This window comes from Crocodylus siamensis, chromosome 11 (assembly GCF_052110815.1).
Source record: "Crocodylus siamensis isolate JL-2025a chromosome 11, ASM5211081v1, whole genome shotgun sequence".
NCBI classification, from domain to species: Eukaryota; Metazoa; Chordata; order Crocodylia; family Crocodylidae; genus Crocodylus; species Crocodylus siamensis.
In genome coordinates, this window is record NC_143405.1 from 32,431,054 (window position 1) to 32,455,491 (window position 24,438).

Here is a 24,438-nt window from a genome sequence, read left to right on the forward strand (position 1 = left end):
GAGCACGAGGTATATTTTACAAGTGAATACCTACAATTAGAATATTTTTATTATGTAAAATTGCACAGCGTCTTAGATAAACCAGATGAAAGCATTCTGATATGCATGGGATAACAGAGATAACAATTACTGGAAAATCATATTAAGCCATGAAAATGGTGCCTGTTCTAGTACAGCATTTTAATATATAATATAGAAAAAAAATCTTGTGCATAGCTAAAATTTTTTGTAGCAGGTTCTAGATACAGGGAGCATCACAAATTATTCAGAAATCACAATTAAAAGCCTTTCCAATATCTCATATATGTAGTCAAATCATTTTCTTCCCCCTAGTGAACACAACAGTTCCTATTTAATTATTGTTGTTTCACTCTTCAGTATTTTAAATTATTTTCCAAGGGCTATACGCTGCAGATCTAAGCAGGAAATAAACTTAGAGAGGGCAAAGTTTCTAGATATACCAGCTGGCAGCTTCTGCAATTGGTTATAGAGAACAGTCTTCAAGGAGACTGGCTTGCCAGCTAGCTGCTAAGTTAAAACTCTAAAAGGGAGGAAGTGCCACTGCCAACTCTCAGCACCATATGCTTTATCTTAATGTCTTGTACAGAGTATGTGGAGATAACAGCTGCTGTCAGGGGAAGTGGCCACTTAATAGCACAAAAAAACTTTTTGCATTTTTTTTTCACGTTTGTTTTACCAGTATTTTTCCTGAATGCATATCTAAGTTTTAAAAATTATCTAAAAACACCTGATATTAGATCCTACTAAGAAATCTAGTTTAAAGGGACATGAAAACTGGATTGCAATGATAGCTAGACAATATATTAATAGGCAGAACGTTTTTTTCTTAGCATCTACTTCCTAACTGCCTATGGCATCACTGACAATAATACTGCCCTATGTGTCATACTGTTTTCTAGTATATGGCCACCCAAAGCCTGATTCTTTTCACACTGAAGGGAATATCAAGACTCACACTGACTTCAGTTGGTGCAAGATGAAGCCACAAAAGCTAGGGACAGACATTACACATAAACCAGTTTAAGTGATCAGAAACTGGTTTAAATGTGTAAAAGAACATATGTTCAGTGCTTATAAACCAGTTTCAAAATGGCTGAAACTGGTTTGAGATAAACCTAGTTGAATGTAGTATCAGACAATTGATTGAGCTCAAACCAGTTTATGCAATGTCTGTCCCAGACCCCTTCCTGGTTTAATTTAAACCAGAGTCTCCCAGCATCCTGGCATGCTCTCTGCACTGGGCTTTCTGCTCTAGCCCACCAGGGCTGGCCCCTCCCCTTTGTTCCCCAGCCAGAGCAGGGACAGGAAGGGACAACAAAGAAGCTGGAAACAAACTAACCCCATGGGAGAGAGAAGGGTAAGCAATGTGGCAGGGAGGGCAAGGGAGAAACATTAAACACCAGCCGAAAGGCTGCGGGGTGTGGGGGGCGGGCGACCTGAAGAAGGGGGAGAGGGTGACTGCAGGATAAAGGTCTGGGAAAAGGGGAAAAAGGCAGGGAAAAGTAATGAAAAGTGGGGGCCTACAGTGGGAAAGGGGTCAGACTGTCTGGAAGAGGGAAAACAAAACAAGAGAAGGAGAAAGGCTCACAAAACAGGGAGAAGCTGTCAGTGGCCATTTCAAAAGAAAGAAAGAAACACTTTCCAAGATGGCCATCCTAAAGACCCAGCAAAACTGGCTTGCTGGGACTGAGATAGATGATGCCCTGCAGCTCTTCTGCCTGCTGGTGTGGGCTCGCATCTCACTTGAGTTCAAGCATGCAGTCCTCCAGTGGACAGTGCCCACCTTTGAGATATGCTGGGCCGTCAAGGTGGCACTGTGCTGAGTCAGGGGAGACACCTGCTCCTTGCCCTGTGATGCCACCACTTGCTCAGGGTGTGGGGATGGGTCCAGCAAGCCAAGACTTCAGGCTTTGTCCATGTGGGCTGACCCCTGATGTCCTGAGGCCCCCCAGGGTGTCCCCACTGGCACAACTGTATATATGTACATACTTCTTTTTCCTTTGTGTTTTGATTTTTGTCTAGAGTGTGTGGGAAGACCTTGCAGACCATGAGCCCAGGCCTTCTCCTTGAAGCCCAGACTTTCAGGCCAACCTGTATATAGTCTTTACTGCCGCCCGTTTGTCACCCTCCCTGGAATAAACATTTCTTAAAAGTGTAAAAGTAAAGAAAGAAAGAAAAACCTTTGACTTTTAATAAACATTTATTCTTGGGAGAGTGACAAATGGGGGGTAGTAAAGAACATATACAGGCTGGCCTGAAGGTCTGGGCCTCAAGGACAAGGCCTGGGCTCATGGCCTGCAGGGCCTGCCCGCGCACTCTAGACAAAAAGAAAACAAAATACAAAGGACAAAAGAAGTATATACATATGTACAGTACTGCCAGCAGGGACACCTAGCAGGGCCTCAGGACATCAGGGGTTGGCCGCATGGACAAAGCCCAAGGTCTCAGCTCGCTGGACCTGTCCCAGCACCCTGAGCAGGTGGTGGCATCACAGAGCAAGGACCAGGTGTCCCCCTTTGACTTAGCACAGTGACTTTTTATAAAGGTTTATTAAAGGGAAAAGGGGGTAACACTCCAACAAAGTACTAAAATACTGCCGATGCACAGGTCCAGCTACAACACTCAGATCTTAGAGCATTGGACTGGAAGGCCTTGCCCTCACAGTCTAAAAACAAAAATATTCAGTGCAACATCAGCCTGCTGAGACCCCTGCCAGTACCCCAGGAAGGGGGCTAGTAGTATCACAGTGCAAGGACTAAATGGCCACCCTTGATGCTGCAGAGCACCCCCTGAATTGCCCAACTTGCCTGGAAGGTGGGCACCATGTGCTGGAGAACAGTGTGCTCAAACTACAGCAACAGGCATGCCCACACCAAAAACTAGAAGAGTTTCAGGGCATCTTCTGAGCCAGCCCTGGCAAGCCAGTTCCTGAAGCTCTTGAGGGTGGCCATCTTAGCCTGGCTGAGTAAGAAGTTGGCCAGGCAGATGACACCCACATTGGCCACCGGGTATGGGAAGGAAAACAAATAGGTGGCCTCTGAGAGGTCCAAACCTAGCACCTCAAGCAAAGCAGTGAGGGCAGCAAACAGTTGTGACAGCCAGAGGCATCTGAGGAAGGTATGGTTAAGATCCTCCTCCACTCCCCCCAGACAAAAGGGACAGGCCACTGATGCAGCCGGGTCCATGTGGTGGCCAGTATTCCATGTGGCAACTGCCACTGGAGGTCACTGTTCTTTTCGCAGATGGAGGGGGGGTGCTTATGAAGCGTGTCACATGGGGAGGGCTGGCATGAACACCAGTATTGCTATGTGCCTCCGTCACACCATATCGAGCAGAATGGCAAGAATGCGGGTGTGGTGGACCCAAATCACTCACAGGTACATGGCCTTCTGGGGAAGCATGCTGAAGTGGATCCTGATACCATTGTCAGGAGACATGGGTAGAGCCAGTAAGGTGGCAGGCCCACCACACAGCTTACCATCCACAATAGGGACAGTGGGCAGTGGTGGAAAGGGTTCACCCAGAACATCCCCAGCAGGGAGGGCTCTCTGTGCTCAGAGGTGCTCCTCCAGGGTGGCTGCCACATCCTGTGGGAGAATGGCCCACACATCCTTTAGGAAGTATGCAGCACAGCAGACTGAGCACATGCCCAAATATGTGGCCAGAGCCTCAGCTGACAACCAGTCTGACTGGGTCATGTTGAAGAGATGTCCCAGCCAGATGGTATGTGACTGGATGAGGGAGTTGACAAGGCTGCTAGAGGTGAGGCTTGCCAGACTGTACTGCAGGACTGGTTTATGGACCAGGGGCTCCTGCAGTACATGCAGAAACAACAGATGCCTGGCTTGGGGTAGGAGGCAGAAAGCAGCTTACCAGGACTGCACCATGCTTCGATAGAAGGGTGGGAGGACACCCGAGTCCAGGAGGGTGGGGACCAGTGGGAACAACTCCCGGTCTAAACCAAGGCCCCCCACAAATTAGCTAGCTGCTGCCAGGGGAGGTGGTCCTCGCAGTAGAGGAGACTTTGAAGGGCCTGTAAGCAGAAGGCTGCCACCCTATCCACCAGGTCAACTAAGCCCTGGTTCCCCTTGGCCACCGGCAAATGAAGAATGGCTTGGGGAAGCCAGTGATCCCCGTTCCAACAGAAATCCAGAATCAGTCACTGGAGCTTCTCAAGCAGGTCCAATGGGGTTCCAACACAGCACAGCAGTGCCACAATGCTGCAGCTGCCAGGCTGTTGATAATAAGGACCCATCCATGGTAGGGGAGGCTGGGCAGTTCCCAGTGCCATTGCAGCAGATGTGCCTCCACCTCGGCACCAAGATCCTCTCATTTCCATATTGAGAAGAACAACAGCCCAAGGAACACCTCCAGGGCCTTGGAGCCCTCCCGACACCAGGTAAGACTCCTGGGCAAGTCGGGCGGGAGGGGTTTGACCCAGGGACCAAGAAGGAGGGTGTCGTTCTTGGTCCAGTTCATGCGAGCTGAAGAGGCACACTCATAGGCTTCTTGACGGGTGACCAAGGACTGGATGTCACCATGGGTGCTGATGAGAACAGTCACGTCATCTGCATATGCTGTCAGCCTGACCGACAGGCAGCCCGCTGAGACAGAGGCAGATAGAAGAGTCAGTCTGGTCAGGTGCCACCGCAGTGCATGGAGTAGTGGCTCTATGGACTAGGTGTACAGCATTCCTGACACAGAGCAGCTCTGGCAGATGTCCCTGCAGACTGGGAATGGGGCACAGAGTGTGCTATTCACCTTCAGGAGGCTTGAAATGTCCCAATACAGGACCCGGATGGCAGAGGTGAAGACAGGCCCAAAGCCAAAGGCCTCAAGGGTCCAAAACAGGTAGTCATGGCCAACTCAATCAAAAGCTTTCTCTTGGTCCAAGGATACGAGTCCGATGTAGAGGCTGAAGTGGTCTGCAACTGTTAGCAGGTCTCAACGCAGGAACAGATTGTCCTGGATGGTTCTGCCCGGCATGCAGTAGCTCTGCTCTGGCTGATGATGGAAGTCAGAATGGTGCACAGCTGGTTAGCCAGAGTGTTGACCAGGATCTTGTAATCCATGCACAAGAGGGACACTGGTTGCCAGTTCTTGATGCAGCCAAGGTCTCCTTTCTTAGGCAGAAGGGTGAGAACAGCTCAGTGACAGCTGGTTGGCATTTTTTGGTCCATAAGACTCTCATGAAAGGCACACAGGAGGTAGGGGCCGAGGAGAGGCCAGAAGGTCTTATAAAACTTGCCAGGCAACCCATCAATACCATGGGCTTTGCCTGAGGTAAGGTTCCTGACGGCAGCTATGAGTTCCTCCAAAGGCAGTTCTTCTTTAAGATGGTCAGCCTCTCATGAGCAAACCCTACAGAGGCCTTCATGTAAGTGTTTAGCAGACTCTAGGCAAATTAGTACAGCTGCAAACAGTTTCTGATAGAAGGTGATGGCATGGCCTCAGACTCAACAGGATCTCTGAGCATTTGGCCATTTGGGGTCTTAAGATGGTCAATGTCCTTCCATGAAGCTTGTCATTTCTCAAGACTGAAGAAGAAGTGAGTCGGAGCATCAGTCTCTGCCAGTTCTTGGCAGTGGGCACGGACCCTTGCACCCCAGGCTGCACTCTCTGCCAGCTCCTGCAGATGTTGCTTGCAGAGCTTGAGATTCTCGAGCAGCTCCGCATCACTGCCAGCATCATGCAGGGCCACCTGAAGCTGCACCACATCCTCCAACTCCCGAACACAGCGGCAAAAACTCTAATCTGCACCTTTCCCACATCCCACCGCTGCTTCCTGGATGAAAAGGTGGCTCTTGTGGCCTCCCATGTCTGCCAGAAGTGAGCAAAGCAATCATGAAAGTGAGCATCCTGCAACAGACTAGTGTTGAGGCACCAGTAAGATGCCTAGGCTGCCCCCACAGCCCTACAAACCAGTGTCAAGAAGAATAATACTATAACCTCCCATGTATAATCACCTGATCAAGAGAGGTGGTTATCTGTTCAGCAAGGCAAAAGGCAGCCTAGAGTTACAGCTTATATACTAACTCAAGCTAAGATGGATAAGAGTTGCTAGCATTTAATGAAGTAAGCTGCTGCTTATGTTTTAGTTAGCTTAAAAGGTGCAGTTCTACACTGCTTTACATCTAACACTTCTGTGGATGGAGCCCCCAATTACATTTACTTTCTTTGCAACTGCATCACATTGCTTGCTGACTCACAGTGGGCGTCTCTACACAAGATGCTTTACTGTGCAGTAGAGCAAATTACTACTCAAGGGGCATGACTACATACGTTCCCGACTATGCCATTGTTGCTGCACAGTCATTTAGTACTTGCCAGTACTTCACAGTCCTGGTGCCACACAGGGTATTTTTGACCCTTCTGCACAGTAGGAATGAGCAGTAACAGTGGCGGCACATTGGCACTATACGGTATCAGTGGCATCACAGTTCATGCCCTCCTATGCTACATTGCCATAGTGACAAACTACGTTGCCATAGCTAATTGCTATGGCAATGTAGCATTTCATGTAAACACACCCACTAAGTGTCACCATCTACAAATGCAGACTCTTACTGTTCAGTTATTTGCTCTATTCAGCAGTTAATTTTCTGCCTGAAAATGCAGGTAGCAACTTAACTTCTGAGTAAGACAAACACGCAGGGAGAGCTTGTATAGATGCCTGCCCAGGGTGGGTTTATTCCACAGTAAATTACTGTGGGGTAAACTCATCCAGCAGCATTTGCACATGTAGGCACACCCAGTATGTCTGTGATTTACCAAAACTCTGTGGTCCTTCTCAGCAACACTACTAGCAAGTCAGTTATCTCTCATTCTATATTTATGCATTTGTTTATCCTTCCCTAGGGATAGCACCTTACATATATCTTTGATGAATTTCATTCTGGTTTCTCTAGCCCAGCTCTCCAGTCTATCAAGATCCTTTAGAATTACTCCTATCCTTCAAAACGTTAGAAATCCTTCCCAGTTTTGTTGACCCAGAAGAACATAAATTTATTTTTAATGACATATTTCATGATCGTCATAAAGTCTTGAATTGCCAAAGGGTAAGAAATGCGGAAGAGAACTGCTTGGTTACTTAAATAGAAGCAGTTTCAAATAGATTATGAAATAGATGGGTTTTAGTTTGTTATAGTTCAGAGGAACTTCTGCTTCTCTTTTAAAATTGCCTGAGCCCTGACTTTACATAGAAAATAACGTAGTTGCTTGGTATCTTGTTATTTAGTGAGCTAGCAGAATACTGTGTACTACAATTTTTTCTTTAAATGAAGGGTTCAAATCTGATATTTTCTTCTCTTTAGCCACCAGAAAGGGAAGGTGGCCTGCCTCGTCAGGTAGGCAACAAGACTGAGTGCGGCCTCTTGGGGTTTGTTCTGAATTTGAAGCAGGATTACCAGCCTGTTCGGAATCTAATTCCTGAGGAGAAACTCTACAAAGTGTACACTTTTAACTCAGTGAGAAAGTCAATGAGCACTGTCATTAAAATGTCAGATGGGAGTTTCCGAATGTACAGCAAAGGTGCTTCTGAAATAGTTCTGAAGAAGTAAGTCTACTGTGTCTCTTGCTATATTTATTTATGGTTTAACAACCTGGGGTAATCTGACACCACTAAATTTTCATTGACTTCAATAAGAAAAGGTTCAAACCTTTGTTGTTTGGTTTTCAGTTGGAACCTAAACAGGTGTTTCAAGTATTCATTACTAATCTGGCAGGAATTGGAAAGACATTTTAGTATAAAACAGTTATATCCTAGAATAGTGAATCCATTTGTTTTGCTTGTGGAATGCATTGCAAATTAAATATTTTTAAAAATAAAAACAAAAAAAGTTAATTTTTGGATGAATACCTTGAAAACAAACTGAATAATGGAACTTCACATGTATAACGCATGCCCTTCCTTTAAAGGTGTTCTAGAATCCTTAATGCAGCAGGTGAACCTCGTATCTTCAGACCTCGTGACCGAGATGAGATGGTAAAGAAAGTGATTGAACCTATGGCCTGTGATGGACTGAGGACTATATGTATTGCTTACCGGGACTTCAGCAGCAGCCCAGAACCAGACTGGGACAATGAAAATGACATTTTAACTGACCTGACCTGCATTTGTGTTGTTGGTATTGAAGATCCAGTAAGGCCAGAGGTATGTGTTAACTTTCATGTCTCAATACTAGCATATACTTATGTGAAATTAAGGAACTGTACATCTTCCTGCAACTGCTTTTCTTCTTTTTTGGTATCCATTTTTCTAATTAGCTTCATCAAACAGACTGACAATGACACTTAGGAGTAGACCTCTGGCTTTCCACAGCCTGTTGCTTTCCTGGGGCATAGGGTGGTACAGCACATGGAGTAGAGCCTAAGGCCAGAGCCATGTGGCATAGTGGTGGAAGAATGATGCCCATGTAAGTGCATGGTGCAGTGGCGGTGGGCGAATGCCTGCATGGGAAAGCAGGGAACAGGGGCATCCATTCAGTAAGTGGGCCCGGGGACCCATGATTCACCATGCTGTGGCTCCCCTGGTTCCCACTGATATGGTCCATGGGGTATGCAGCCCCTGGCCTCATAAATGTTGATCATTCCTGGTTTAGGCTATCCAGGTCTTTCTTAATAGTTCTAAAACCAACTTCCATGAAGATGAATATGTATAATTTAACTTTTAGTTGTTTAATTACATTAATTCTAATTCAGGAACTGGGCAGCACTTCCTAATTTGTTATAGCCAGAAATCCAGATCCACTCATTGTCTTTCTTGATTTCAAATTCATCACTGGTGATATGAGCAGTTTCCAGCTAGTGGAGAGCTGCTTGGTCCCAGCACAGCTCCTCACTGCTTTACCCTCTTGTAGTTGTGGACAAAGGCAAAGCCATCCAGTTCTGTGGGCCAAATCCAGTGGCTCTGTGGGCTCTATGTTGCCAAGCCCTGTTCTAGGTTGTTATTTATCATCTGCTTTAGTAAACTTGACATTTTTATAATGATTCACTGAAAATTCTCAAATATAAATGTGCAGGGAACTTTGCTAGTTGCACTAAGTGGAAATATCAGCATTTTCCATTTAATTTATATAACTCTCTAGGCAGTTTTCTGTTTTTCTTTTGTTGGCACATTGTTTTTATGAGAATTCTGTAAGACAGCTTTTTGGCCAAAAGTAATACAATGGCATTCTTTTTAATACTTTGTAACCAACCTGGAACTCATTTCTGTTCATTATTTTCTGAGTTCCTTCATGACAAGAGGTTTGAATGTTGCAAATACACTGTAGTTTACCTATGCCTAGCTAATATTTTGTTAGCTTCTCTTTCTTACTCAGATGTGATAACAACAAAAGCAATTCTGTACACTGCACTATGGAGGAAATGTGAATTTTGTTTTTGTGTCACTTTCTTTTAGTATTTCTGCAAGCACTGAAGTTGTGTCAAACAGTTCTGGCTTTGATGCATTGTTTATTGATGTTCTTTTAGGGTGCTTGTTCATTATAAGATACAAATGTGTACACTTATTATGATGATGCAGGACCTCATTACTGAAAATAGCCTATAAAGAAATAGTAGGTAATTATCAGCGGGATATATTACAGATTTTTCTCCATCCCCTTATAGTTCTGGCAGCTTTGAATGAAATGTAATGCAGTCAGAATTAGATTTGTAATATCAGTTGCAAAATTGCTTCTATGTTGTATTATTGCAGTTGAATTTCTGATTGAAATAGCTAGCTCCTGATATTTTGGTTGGGCATCTGTATGTAGTTTTAAAAATCTTATTTAAAAAAGATTGGGTTTTTTTTATTACTTCTGACTTTAGGAACTTCAATTTTAGTTCTTTAGTGGTGAATTTAGTTGCTACTATGATGCAGAGGTTACTTCAGCAACATAAAAGTTATTTCAGTTTTACAATTAAGATAACTTTTCCAGCATTCTATTAAAATAATTGAATTATCCAAATGGCTGGTACTGAAAATCCTTTTGTGCTTGCTTTAGAAAATTATTAGGAAGTTGAATGATAGGCATAAAATATAGCATAAAAAATCAAAATACTGAAGACCTTTCCATTGTAATCCAGAGACCAAAATTATATTTGTAAATATTAAAAAAGTAATCTATTCATGTCATAGCAGACTTCTGTAGGCCATTATATGAGGCCAAAAGCATTTTTATTACATTATTGAGTTCAGTGGACTGTGCTTCCACACTGGAGTTCCAAAATGTAATAGGAATTTGGATTAAAGATACACTTTTTTATATGTTTGATAAAATAATAATAATAGTTTTTATGCTAATTCCACAAATGTTTACATCAACATAATTATATAATGGGATATTTAAATATTATAGATGCTCTATGCATAAGTGGTATTCATAACTGAAATACTTTTTATATCCAGTGGGAAAGGATTTTGATTCACTTCTCCCATTACAATAATAAACTTGGAATAATTCCTTTTGTGGTTGAACAGCAAAATAAGGGGTCCCTTACTTCAAGGTAACTGTATTCTTCTAGAGGTACTGTCCATGTAGATTCCACTATTGATGTCTATGCCTGTGAATGCATAATCATAGTCTGTTAATTAATAATGTCTTTTTAGGACTGGGCATAAAGGATGGAGTAACCCAAAATACCACTCAGTTCCTTTACTGTATAGAAGAAATCTTAAATTAAAGGACCTCATACAATCCAGGATGATGCAGGCTATAGCAGGATGAAATATTTTGCCAGAGAACTCTGATTTGATTAAATTAAAACTTTTGGTGGGGATTTGTCTAAAAGTATTTTTCATTTCAAACAACTTTTTAAATCTCTAAAACATACCATTGTGACATTTTTAAAACTGAAAATTTTATTTTTTAGTTTAAAATTACTTTTTCATTAGAAATTCAAGTAAACTTTAGGCACGTCTACATGTCACCCTACGGTGATGAAGCAACACGTTATGTCACTATACGGTATGCTACGTCATCATAACAGCAAAATTTAACCATACGTCATGCGCACAGTGCAGTAACCATCTGTACTGTGCCATGCTTTAGTACTTCCAAAAGGCAAAGTACACCACCATATGTCACCATATCGGCAACATGTAGATGCAGCCACTTAGGCAAAAAATAACAAGATGAAAATCAGAATCAAGATTCAAAATTATTTACACACAACTTTTTAATATGACCTAGTCTGAAAATGTATTTGAAGTTATGGTTTATGAAAACTTCCAAGTCTAACTTTTAATCCCAACTCAGGATGGGACACATTTTTTAAATCTTGAAAAATTGTATGAGATGGGAAAACAATTTGCTGTCTAGCTCACGTGTAGGATCACTGGAACAGAACTCCAGGAACTACAGTTGCTCTGAAGTAGATAACCTTTTTTTTCTTTTGGTAGTTCTCCTTATGGATCCCTTGTCCCTAGTAAGTGGCTAGTAAAAACCTGGTAATGATGTGGAAATTAAGAAAGTTACCTAACTAAACTTGGTAGGATAATGCTACCAAACTGGGCATTTAATCTAGGAACCAACGCTAATGAATGTAAGTTGTAAATAAATGAACGAAACTTCTAATAGCTGTCAACTATGGGAGCCATAAGCACTCAATATCATCAGAGTAATAGTAAAATGATAGCTAATCTGGGAGATGGGAGCCAGTTTGTTCAATTCAATAGGTCCTGATACTATCGGATCAGGCATCAGACGCAGGCAAGACAAGATGGTACATACTCAGCATGCTGGTGCAACCTTAAGCAAGTTTGTATGTGCAACTTGCTGAAGGGCCTGCTTGTTGCTCATTGGGCTCCTCAGCCACTCAAGAAGCTATGGTGGTACCCAGGAACCCACCAAAAGTATAATCTTCATGGTCTCCTGAGACTGATGGCTGCTAATGATGATGATGATACAATTAGAAACCCATCTCAGGACCCTTTGGAATGAAATGGTTTATCTTCTGTACTTTAAAGGCTAAAAATAATCTTCACAACTCAAAATTATTTCAACTTTATACATGTACATATTTGTTGATGGAAAAGTCTTGAAAAAAATATAAATTTGAGGTGAGGTCCTTTGAAAGATCATATAAAAGAGTCCTTTCCATCAAAACCTGAATCTCATTCATCACCTTGGGAATGAGTTAATAGCCACTAAGAAAAGCAGGGAATTTTGGGGGATGATATCTTTTATTGGACTAACTATATAGTCAGGAGAGATCTTAGGCAATCTTTCAAGCATAAAAGGGTCTGGGAAAGAAAATGATACAGTTTGTGCTAAATAACAAATAGAACAATGACTTGCATTCTGTCTGTTACTTAGCTCAAACTGTGTTTCCTTCTTTCCCAGATATGAGGAAGGCTACTTGTGCCTGAGAGCTTGTTTAAGATCTCCCCCAACTATATAGTTGATACAATAAAAGGTATCACCCCACCCCAAATCCTTGTTTCTTGCATATTGCTTGGACCATCATGGCTACATCACCTCAGAATTGCAACTTGAAAGACATTCTTAATTGAACGGTGATCCAGTGAACAGAAAGACACAATTCAAAGGTAGATTCCATGGGATGGGGGGAAGAACCGGGAGAAATACCTATTTAAGTACCTTACTGTTTAGACACCATAAAGTGGTTATAGCATTGTGCAAGGTGGCTGGAGAAACAGTTTCAAAACCTCTGTGGAGACTGGGGAGGAGAGACTAGAACTCAAGTCTCATTCCTGGATGAGTTCACCTTTCACTTACTGGGGCTAAAACATGAGAAGGCCTTCTCCCTCAAAATACACACCTAATTTTCCTGGATTCATGCACAAGTAAAAGTATATGTACCTGGTCAGTGCAAAGCCAACTGAGACTGCTTGGTGTATGTGTCTATGTCTGCATGTCCACTGGGCAAAGATAGGGCCAAAACATTTGAGGTACATGCATAGAAAACTGCCATTTAGGCACACAAAGGGAATCAAGTTCTGTTACATTTATATTAAAATCTGAAAGAACCAGAGTCTATGAAATGGAAAACTATCCAACCATGTCTCCCAGCTCTTCCTGGAGGCATCTGTAATTAGTCTTTCTAGGAACAAGGAAGTGAAAAGCAGTCCCTGACAAACATTTTGGGTATCATTTACCCAGAGAGAAGCCCAACCAGCCCCAGTCACCACCTATACATGTGTTGTGGTACACTAAGTAACTCCATTATAGAATAGTACTTGTGTCGGGCAGTACTATCCTAGAGCAGAATCAATTAGTTTACTGTGGCCTAGTAGTGCTGCACATATAGACAGTGATGCTTTACTGTGGAGCTAGTCAATTCTGCAGTAAAGCCTACATGTAGATAAAATAATAGAATCATAGAAAATTAGGGTTGGGAGGGACCTCAGTCCAACTCCCTGATCAAAGCAGGACCAGCTCTAACTAGATCATTCCAGCCAAGGCTTTGTTGAGCTGGGCCTGAAAATCTGCCAAGGATCATTTTACCACCTCTCTAGATAAAACACAGTGCTTCCCCACCCTCCTAGTGAGAAAATTTACCCTAATAACCAAGCTAAACTTCCCTTGCTGCAACTTGAGACCACTGCTACTTGTTCTGTCATCTGCCATCATTGAAAACAGTCTAGCTCCATTCTCTTTGTAACCCCCCATCAGGTAGTTAAAGGTTGCTATCAAATCCCCCCTCAGTTTTCTCTTCTGCAGACTAAATAAGCCCAGTTCCCTCAGCCTCTCCTCAGAAGTCATGTGCCTGAGCCCCCGAACAATTTTTGTTCCCCTCCACTGGAATCTCTCCAATGTGTCCATGTCCTTTCTGTAGTGAGGCCCCTAAAACTGGACACTGTACTCCAGATGCAGCCTCACCAGTGCAGGATAGAGGCAAATAATTACTTTCCCTCAATCTGCTGGCAATGTTTCTACTAATGCAGCCCAATTAGCTTTTTTGGCAACAAGGGCACATTGATCCAGCTTATTGTCCATTGTAACCCCCAGGTCCTTTTCTGCAGAGCTGCTGGTTAGCCAGTTGGCCCCCAGCCTGTACCAGCACACAGCATTATTCCATCCTAAGTGCAGAACTTTGCACATGTCCTTGTTGAACCTCATGAGATTTCTTTTGGTCCAATCCATTCATCCAATCCATACTTCATTAGCTTGCCTGTGAGGATGCTGTGGGAGACAGTATCAAAAGCATTGCTAAAGTCAAGGTATATCACATCCACTGTTTTCCCCAGGGTCATCTAATCCAGGCCTTTGCTGAAGGCAGGATCATCCTTGACTAAACCATCCTAGCCAAGTGTCATTCAACCTGCTTTTGAAAATTTCTAAGGATGGCAATTCCACAGTTTCTGTAGATAGCTTATTCCAAAGCTTAAGCATCCTCGTAATCAGAAAGTTTTTTCTAATCCTCAACCTCAGTTTCTCTGCTTCAGTTTGAGGCCATTGCGCCTAGTCTTCTCCCCTGAGGCCATAGGGGACACAGGATCCTCCCTTCTAGCATGCCCGCTTCTCCCCACAACTTAGTGTCATCTGTGAATTTGAACAAGGTGCTTTGCACCCCCTCATCCAAGTCGCTGATGAAGACATTGAACAGTGCAGGCCTGAGGCCTGAGCCTGGGGGACCCCACTGACCACATCCCTCCAGGCCAAAAATGACCCATCCACCACCACTCTCTAGGTGTAGCCCTCCAGCTAATTGACCCATCTGACTGTGTAGGCATTGACACCACAATCTCCTAATTTTTTAATGAGAATGGGGTGAGAGACAGTGTTGAAGGCCTTTCTAAATTCCAGAAAGATTATGTCCACCGTGACACCTGCATCGAAGGGTTTTTTGACCTGGTCACAGAAGGCCACCACAGGACCTGCCTCTTGTGAACCCATGTTGGTTGCCCCTAGGCATACACTCCCCTGCTTGCCCCTCGCAGATGTGCGCGTGGATAATTTTCTCAAAGAGCTTCAGGACCAAGATAAGACTAACAGGCCTATAATTTCCTAGGTCCTCCTTCCTCCTTTTTTTGAAAATGGGGACCACATTGGCCCTTTTCCAGTCCTCTGGCACCTCACAAGAGGACCATGAGTGCTTGTAAAGCTGTGCCAGGGGTCCCGCAATGACCTCTGCTAATTCCCTCAGCACTCTGGGGTGGAGATCATCAGTATCTGCTGAGTTGAACATGTCCAGTTTCACCAGAAGTTCCCTGACTAGGTTCTCTCTGGCCCTGGGCCTGGCTGTGCCTCCCCTGGGACCATTGAGGATCCCAGTGGGGAAATGACCTGGTCTTTTCTCAGGAAAATGGAGGCAAAGTTGTTAAATAATTTAGCTTTGTCGTCTGGTGAGACTACCAGATTTCCTAGCATGTCCTGCAGAGGCCCCACATTACCAAGAACCTTATTTTTAACCCCTATGTATTTAAAAAAGGATTTCTTGTTATCTTTGATCTGGGTTGTTAGTCCCAGTTCCACCTCTACCTTAGCCTCCCTAACAGCACCCCTACAATCCTGAGCAATGGAGGTATAATCCTCCTTGGTGATGGCCCCTCCCTTCCATTGGGTGTATGCCTCCTTTTTAGCTCTGAGACATTCCTGGATGCTTTTGGTTAGCCATGGGGGCTTTTGAGCACTCTTGCCCCCTTTGATCCGTGTTGGCATCGCCACCCTTTGGGCTTGGAGAATCGTCTTCTTCAGGAACGACCACTGTTCTGGGACTCTCAACTCCCCACCCCTCTGGGACCTCAGTGCCTCCCCAGCTAGTCTCCTTAGCTCAATGAAATCTGCCTTCCTGCAGTCCAGGGCTGCTGTCTTGCTGCAGACCTTTGCCACCCTGTGCTTGATGGTGAATTCCAATAGGCGATGATCACTATCGCCGAGGTGATCGAGCACCCTCAGTCCCCTCACCAGGCTGTTACTTGTGGCCAGGACCAGGTCTAACAAGGGATTTCCCCTGATGGGACTGTGCACCTCCTGGGTTAGATGGAGGTCCTGTAACACAGCTAGGAACCTACGTGAGTGGTCAGACCTGGCTGACTGCTCTTCCCAGCAGATATCTGGATAGTTTAGGCCACCCACCTCCACAAGCTCACCTGATAATTCCCAGTCTAGCTCTTCTCCATGGTTGGGTGGCCTGTAGTAGACCCCCTGCTGTTAAGTCCCTGTCCACCCGACCCCCTTGTATTCTGACCCAGAACACTTCAGTCTGCCCCTCCTCTGAACCAGTGCTGCTTGTTGAGGATGTGACTTGTTCTTTGACATAGAGTGCCACACCCCACCCCTTTCCTCCCTGTTCTATCCCTCCTGTACAGCCTACAGCCCTTGATGTTCACCGCCCAGTCATGTGTTGGATCCCACCATGTTTCGGTGAGCCCCTCTATGTCTGGGTTTGTGTTAGCTAGCAATAGGGCAAGTTCCTTCTGCTTGTTCCCCATACTATGAGCATTAGTGTATAGGCATTTAAGGGCTCCTGAAGGTGTATGCACTGCCCCCATAATCCCAGGATTATCCGGGCCCCCATCTCTTACCTGGGTATTTCTTGTGCTTGTTGCTAGTCTTGGCTGGGTTGTTCTTGTGGGCAACAGTTGGTTTGGTGTTTCAGGGCTCCCTCTGACCTCATCCTCCCCTTCCCCCAACAAGCCTAGTTTAATGCCCGTCGGAGGAGATCAGCCAACCTGAAAGAGAACACACTCTTACCTTTGTGGGAGAGGTGAAGCCCATCCCACCTGAGCATATCTCCTGTCTTGAATTATGGGTCATGGTCCAAGAAGTCGAAGCCCACCTTGAGACACCATTCCTGAAGGCACAAGTTGACCTGTCTGATGCAGGTCTCATGGCATCATCCACGTCTGCTCACTGGAAGGACAGATGAGAAGACCACCTGTGCCCCTGTCTCCTTCAGCTTGCCCCCCAGAGCATGGTAGTCCTTCATCAGATGATCTGGGCTTCTCCTGGCCACATCATTAGTGCCCACATGCATTAGTACCATGGGATAGTAATCAGTGGGCTGGATAATGGCCGGGATCATCTCCATCGCATCCTGAATCCTTGCTCCGGGCAGACAGGAGATCTCGTGTGTCAAGGGATCCTGGTGACAGATGGGACCCTCTGTACCTCTCAGGATGGTGTAGCTTATAACGAGCACTCAGCATCTCTTCTTCTGGGTCAACTTGCCTCCTTCAGTCTGTTCAGTGTATGAAGTGGCCTTCTCTCCAGAGGTTTCCTCCTTTCCTTCCTTCTCCTCCTCCAGTGTCACCAGGGCCTCATACCTGTTCTCTAGCTGGACTGGGGGAACTGGTGATGCACCACTGCGAGCAGCCCTGGCTCTGGAGTGAACCTTCTGCCATTCTGCTGTGGAGGACATCTCCTGGGATGCTTCTCCCTTTGGTGCTTGGCCCTGCAGGGAAAGGAAATACCCATCAATTTCATCCTCCACTTCTCTGATCCCCTGCAGCCTACTAACCTCCTCCTGGAGCTCCCTCACCCATGCATCCAAGACCCTAAGATAAGCACCTGCAAGACAGGCATGGGGGCCCCCATTCCCTGCCACTCTGGCCCCACTGGGCATCCCCCACAGGCCAGGGGGCAGAGTGATGCCAGCTCCCCTGTGGGCTCTGTCTGGGTGGAGGCCTCAGAGGAGCCCTGGGAAGGCAGCGCCCTGTGGGCAGAGGTCCTAGCAGCACTCCACGTTTACACTTTTGTGTGTGTGTGTGTGTGTGTGTGTATGTGGTGCCTTCACCTTACCCTTTCTGAAGACTTCCTCCTGGCTCTTCCTGCTTGCCTGCCTATGCAAATATAAGCACGCTGTACTGGCTCCCTCTGCCACACTTACCTTATCCTATGGTCCTGAGAATCTGTGGTGGAATATCCTGTGTACTTCTGCCGATGAACTGGCTTGTTAACTGCCTGGAAACTGCTCCTGTTGACAGTCCCTGTTTACTGGCTGCCTGGTCACAGGCTCCCTGGTTGCCTGGAGAGTCCCCTTTTATACCCTCTTGAGCCTGGCCTGGGCTGACTCAGGCCCAGGCAGCTATCCCACAGCAATCACAATCAGCAGTCAACAGTCATTCACTCACTCCCAGCTTCTCAGAGCACCCACCCACCAAACAAACACACACTCAGCTGAACCAAAGCTTCAGGCAGCTGGATCACTTATCTTTCTTGGTCATAGGAGAAAGTGTAAGAAGTCTTGCTAAAATCAAGATGCATCATATCTACTGCTCTTCCTTCACTACAGAGTCTGTCACTTTATCAGGTTGGTCATGAGCTATGACTTTATCTTGGTGAATTCATGCTGGCTGCTTCTGATCATCTTGTTCCCCCCATGTGCTTTGAAATAGGTTCTTTGAGGACCAGCTCCATGATCTAAGTATCAAGTTCAAACTGACTGGCCTGTAATTCCCTGGATCAGGGGCAATGTGTAGGGGGTGCACATGGGTGTACATGCACCCCCTGAGCATGGCGGTGGCCCCCCTGCAAAAAGGCGCCAGTGACACTGTCAGTGGTGTCTGCAGGCAGTCACTGCTTGCCACCTCACTGCCAACACTGCCAGTGGCATCTGTGGGAAATCCGCAATCCCCACTGGCCACCACTGCTGCCGCCGGCAGATGCTGCAGGTGGTCACCGACCCTTGGTTGGTGGTTGCCACCCCCATCCCTGCCACTGTCAGTGCCGGCGTCATCTGTGCGAGCTTCCACGCTTATCGCCACTGCACTCCTGCTGCTCCCGCCACCACTGCCATGCTCCTGCTGCCACCATGACCCCCAGCCACCAGGGGCACACATCATTCATGCCTTGGATCCTCCTTTTCGCTTTCTTAAAGATGGGCACTATACTTGCCCTTTTCTAGTCATCTGGGATTTCATCAGACCTCCAGAAGTTCTCAAAGACAAAAACCAATGGCTCTGAAATTATCTGAGCCAATTTCTTCAGTATCCTAGGAATACTAGGAATGTTAGGATGCTTTTCTTGCTGGGATCCTTTGACCTTAGCTGACTTCCTGCCCCTGGGGCAGGGGGCTGGACTTGATGATCTCTTGAGGTCCCTTCCAGCCCTAATGTGTATGAAATCTATGAAATCCTAGGGTGCAACTCATTTGGCCCTGCCAACAGGAAAGCATCTAGCTTCTCTAAGTAATATTCTAATGTTCAAGCCAGAGATGAAGTCTTCTGAAGAAATTGTACGTTAAGTCATTATATATCATTTATATAACAGTTACGTATACTTACTTATCCTCATGGATGTATTGAAAAGCTTTCCACTATTACAAAAAATATCTACAGTGGGACCTCTGAAACTTCAAAATCGTTGCAACTCTTTTATATTCTATTATTAAATATTTCTTAACCACTAAAAATAACATGTCTATAAAGTGCTGTAAGACTAACTAAATTTATTAGATTAGTTTCTTGTGTACTGTAAAATGCTGCAGAACAGAATTTAGCAGTTTCATTGATTAACTAACTAGCAGATAGTTTATCATCCTCTCATGTATCATAATAACTTTTATTATATATTTTATATTATAGTGGATAAGTCCACTAATATTTTTCTAAATATAGAGATGTAAGGTTCTTATTAATATGTTGTTAAGAAATTGCATTTTAGATTAACTGTTTTTCAAATTTTATTACCACATAATGGTCACAAGAAGTGGCCTACAATAGGATTATACTTAGGGTGCTTTTTAATAGCTGATAGCTATCCTTTCATTTGACTATTTCTAATATGTTTTTGTGAGAGAATGGCTCATATTTCATATCTTAGAAGCTCAAAGTAAAATAAATTGTGCTACTAAGAAGAAGCAGGTCAAGTCTGATGTATATTTAGATAGTCAAGGAAAATACAGGCAGCAAAACCAAAATATTTCTAAAGTATTATTTGAATAATTTAGTGAATTACATGTTGAATATTGAAGTCTGAAGCAACTCTGCTTCTGTTTGTTTCAAAACATTCAATAAAATGTTTGTTCTTTTATAATTTCAGCAGACATTTGACAAAAATTTCAGTTGAGTCTAGGTTTTTATTCTTTTCCCCTGTATAATTTTCTACTTTAAAAGTGGGAGTAAAACAGTAAAGATGCAAATTTCTAAATTTTGAAATCAAAATACTAAAAAGTACAAATGATCACAACTCCTTTTAAAACAATTGTAAAAAAGTATTAAAGGGTATTGCCAGAAAACAAAAACAAAACCAACATGAAATATCTAACTTAGAAGAAGAGGTAGATAATTGAATTTGACAGCTATGTACTGCTATGTCTTTTATTTCTCTGTTAATTTGGTAGAACAAAAATGATCATATAGAAATCTCATTGCAATTTAAAGGATTTTCAGAGTCCTTGCTGAGAAAGGAAAAGACATGTAAAAGTGAGAGACATTAAAATAGTTACTCATTTTAATGAGCTCAGTATTTGTGGAAGTCATGCTTTACTTTGCCAGAAATGCTGGGTTATTAACCTAGGATAAAAATAATGCAATGTCACAGCCCTCACAACATGGTCAGATACTGGTTTTTAAATTATGGAGGAAAAAGCCTCATTTTCTCTTTTCTCAAGAATTCCTTAAATGTGAAGGAAGTTGAGCCTATGCTTCTTCCACAAACGTAGTAGCATTTGTTTTTATACTTTTTTCATATATATCTGGGTACCCAAACTCAGATGCTTATGATGTCATAGTGGCACTTTTCTGGGAGGTCTAAGGAAATACCATGAACTTGGACACAGCCTCCTTGTGGTGGCTGTAATATATCTTCTTCATATACCGTAACTCATCTAGGCTTACACCAATTTGCCAATATGAACCCCCCACCATTTACATCATATCTAAATTTGGTCCATTATTTGTCAGCAGTTTCATAGTTTCATGGTTTGTAGGGTTGGAAGGGACCTGAGCAGATCATCGAGTCTGACCCCTTGCCATGGCAGGAAAGAGTACTGGGGTCTGGGGTCAAACGACCCCAGCAATGTGTTCATCTGGCCTCCTCTTAAAGAACCCCAGGGTAGGAGCCAGCACCACTTCTCCTGGACATCAGTTTCAGATCCTAGCTGCCCTGACTGTGAAGTAGCGGCTCCTGATATCTAGCCTAAATCTACCCTCTGCCAGCTTGTGACTGTTATTACTAGTCACTCCTGGTAGTGCTCGGGGGAACAGGGACTCCCCCAATGCCTGCTGGTCCCCTCTGACTAGTTTGTAACAGGCCACTAGATCCCGCCTCAGCCTTCTCTTTTGGAGACTGAACAGGTTCAGGTCCCTCAGCCTCTCCTTGTAGGTCCTGCCCTGCTGCCCCCGATCATGCGAGTGGCCCTTCTCTGGACCCTCTCCATGCTGTCCACATCCCTCTTGAAGTGCGGTGCCCAGAACTGGATGCAGTACTCCAACTGTGGTCTGACCAGTGCCACATAGGGGGTGAGGATCACCTCCTTCGATCTGCTTGAGATGCATCTGTGGAGGCATGACAAGGTGTGGTTGGCCTTCCTAACTGCATCCCCACACTGCCTACCCATGTTCATCTTGGAGTCAATGATGACTCCAAGATCCTTTTCTGCTTCTGCACTGATGAGAAGGGAGTTCCCCAGCCTGTAGGCATGGTGCTGATTGTTCCTCCCCAGGTGCATCACCTTGCACTTGTTGGTGCTGAATCCCATCCCATTCTCATCTGCCCACCCCTGTAACCTGTCTAGGTCTGATTGCAGCCTATTCCTCCCTTCTAGCATACACACTTCTCCCAACATCTTAGTGTCATCAGCAAATTTGAACAGGGTGCTTTTTACCACCCCATCCATTTTGCTGATGAAGATGTTGAACAGTGCGGGCCCAAGGGCTGAGCCCTGCAGAACCCCACTGCCCACATCCCTCCAGGTCAAATAAGACCCGTCCACCACCACTCTCTGGGTGCGGCCCTCCAGCCAGTTAGTGAACCATTTGACTATGTAGGTGTCGACACCACAGTCCCCCAGTTTCTTAATGAGAACGGGGTGAGAGACAGTGTTGAAGGCCTTCCAAAAGTCCAGGAAGACTATGTCCACTGCTACCCCTTCATCTAAGGATTTTGTGACCTGGTCACAGAAGGCCACCAGGTTGGTCTGACAGGACCTGCCTCTAATGAACCCATGTTGGTTGCCCCTAAGCATAATCTCCCCTGCTGGCCTCTTGTGGACATGTGCCAGAATAATTCTCTCAAAAAGCTTGCCCAGGATTGAGGTAAAACTAACTGGCCTATAGTTTCCTGGGTCCTCCTTCCTCCCTTTTTTGAAGATGGGAACCACATTGGCCCTCTTCCAGTCCTCTGGCACCACGCCACAACACCACGAGTGCTCGTAAAGCCGTGCCAGGGTTCCTGCAATGACCTCAGCTAATTTCCTCAGTACTCTAGGGTGGAGATTGTCTGGACCAGCTGATTTGAATATATCCAGTCCCTTCAGAAGTTCCCTAACTAGTTCCTCACTAACCCTTGGCTTAGGTGCACCTCCCCTGGGGTGTAAGGGGGGCCCAGAGGGGGGTGGCTGTTCCAGCCCCTGCTCAGGAAAATGGAGGCAAAGAAATCTTTAAATATGTTAGCTTTGTTGTCTGGTGTGACGACCAAATTTCCTAGTGTGTCCTGCAGGGGCCCCACATTACCCGGAACCTTCTTTTTCCCCCCTTGTATTAAAAAAGTATTTGTTGTCTTTGATCCGGGAAGCTAGTCCCAGTTTCATCTCCACCTTGGCCTTCCTGACTGCTCCCCTGCATCCCCGAGCAACCACAGTATAATCCTCCCTGGTGATGGCCCCTCCCTTCCATTGGGTGTGTGCCTCCCTTTTAGCTAGGAATCATTCCCAGATGCTTTTGGTGAGCCATGGGGGCTTATGTGCCCTCCTGCTCCCTTTGATCTGTGTTGGGATTATCTCCCTTTGGGCTTTGAGGATTGTCTCCTTAAGAAGCGACCACTCTTCTTGGAAACCTGGCTCCCCTCCCCTCCGGGACCTCAGTGCTTCCTCAACTATTCTTCTAAGCTCATTGAAGTCCACCTTCCTGAAATCTAAGGCTGCTGCCTTGCTGTAGGCCTGGATGGTGAATTCCAGCAGGCGATGATCACTGTTGCCCAGGTGGTCAAGCACCCACAACCCCCTCACCAGCTCGCCAGTGGCCAGCACCAGGTCCAACAAGGCATCTCCCCTGGTGGGACTGTACACCTCCTGGGTTAGATGGAGGTTCTGCATTCTGGCTAGGAACCTACGTGAGCGATCAGACCCGGCTGACTGCTCTTCCCAGCAGGTGTCTGGGAAGTTCAGGTCCCCCGTGATGACCGCATCCTTTGACCTAACTACCTCCGTGTGCTGACTTAAGAATTCCTGGTCTAGCTCTTCCCGTTGGTTGGGTGGTCTGTAGTAGACCCCCACCATTAAATCTCTTTCCCCTCGACTGTCCTGTATTCTAACCCAGAGCACTTCAGAGTGCCCCTCCTCTGATTCTTTGCTAATTGATGAGAATCTGTATTCCTCCTGATTGTAGAGCGCCATGCCCCCACCTTTCCTCCTTGTCCTATCCCTCCTGTATAGCCTATAGCCCTTGATATTCACTGCCCAGTCATGTGTTGGGTCCCAGCACATTTCAGTGAGCCCCACTATGTCTGGGTTGGTGTCAGCTAGCAGGAGGGTAAGTTCCTCTTGCTTGTTTCCCATACTATGAATGTTTGTGTAGAGGCATTTGAGGCCTCCTGAGGATGTGTACACTGGCCCCCTACTTTCAGCATTACCCTGCCCCCTGTTGTTTACCTGTGTATAAGTTGGTCTAGGCTGGGCTGTACTTGTGGGTGTTGCTTGGTTTGGCAGTCCAAGGCTTCCTCTGCCCTCATCTTCCCCTTCCCCCAATGAGCCTAGTTTAAAGCCCGCTGGAGGAGATCCGCCAATCTAGAAGAAAACACACGCTTACCTTTAGGGGAAAGGTGAAGCCCATCTGATCTGAACATGTCTCTTGTTGTGATGTGCGGGTTGTTGTCAAGGAAACCAAAGCCCGCCTTGAGACACCATTCCAGTTTTGGATAGATATTTCTGCATTGGTTTTGTTAATTTCAAATCCAGAATAATTTTTTTGTGGATAGATGCTAAAACACGGAATATTTTTAAAGGTAAACATATATTTTGCAAAAACTAATGGTAGATGCATCTGTTCCCACTGCCTACTCATTGCATCAACAGCTTCTTTCCTACAGCAATAAAAGAAAACATGAGAAATATTTTAACTATAATTACTGTACACAGAGCTAGACCAGATAACTCTCACCAGCTGTCCACTAAAGAAAACAGCATTATTGCTCATGCTGTATATTATTTTGATATTTTTTTGAAACTATATGGAGCTATATGGATTTGACCCAGTTATAGGCATAAGGGGCAAAGGAAGATAAATCCCTTATTTGTTTTTTTGTTTTGGCACTGTATGCCATTATGTAAGTTATAGTAACTGAGATCTGTTCTAAAAACAGCAAATAT

The 24,438-nt window shown here is 45.0% G+C and overlaps 1 protein-coding gene and 1 pseudogene across 6 annotated transcripts in view; one reads left to right on the plus strand and one right to left on the minus strand.

The window, feature by feature from the left end:
- The window catches only part of ATP2B2 (ATPase plasma membrane Ca2+ transporting 2), a 1,084,469-nt gene that overhangs the window by 929,842 nt on the left and 130,189 nt on the right, over positions 1–24,438 (plus strand). For all 6 annotated transcript variants that reach the window (XM_090021539.1, XM_090021533.1, XM_090021535.1 and 3 more), the window contains 2 exons: positions 7,335–7,576; positions 7,939–8,173. In XM_090021539.1, coding sequence (XP_089877665.1) covers positions 7,335–7,576; positions 7,939–8,173 — 477 coding nt within the window. The remainder of the gene's footprint in view (positions 1–7,334; positions 7,577–7,938; positions 8,174–24,438) is intronic.
- On the minus strand, positions 2,763–3,668 carry LOC149855714 (uncharacterized; annotated as a pseudogene).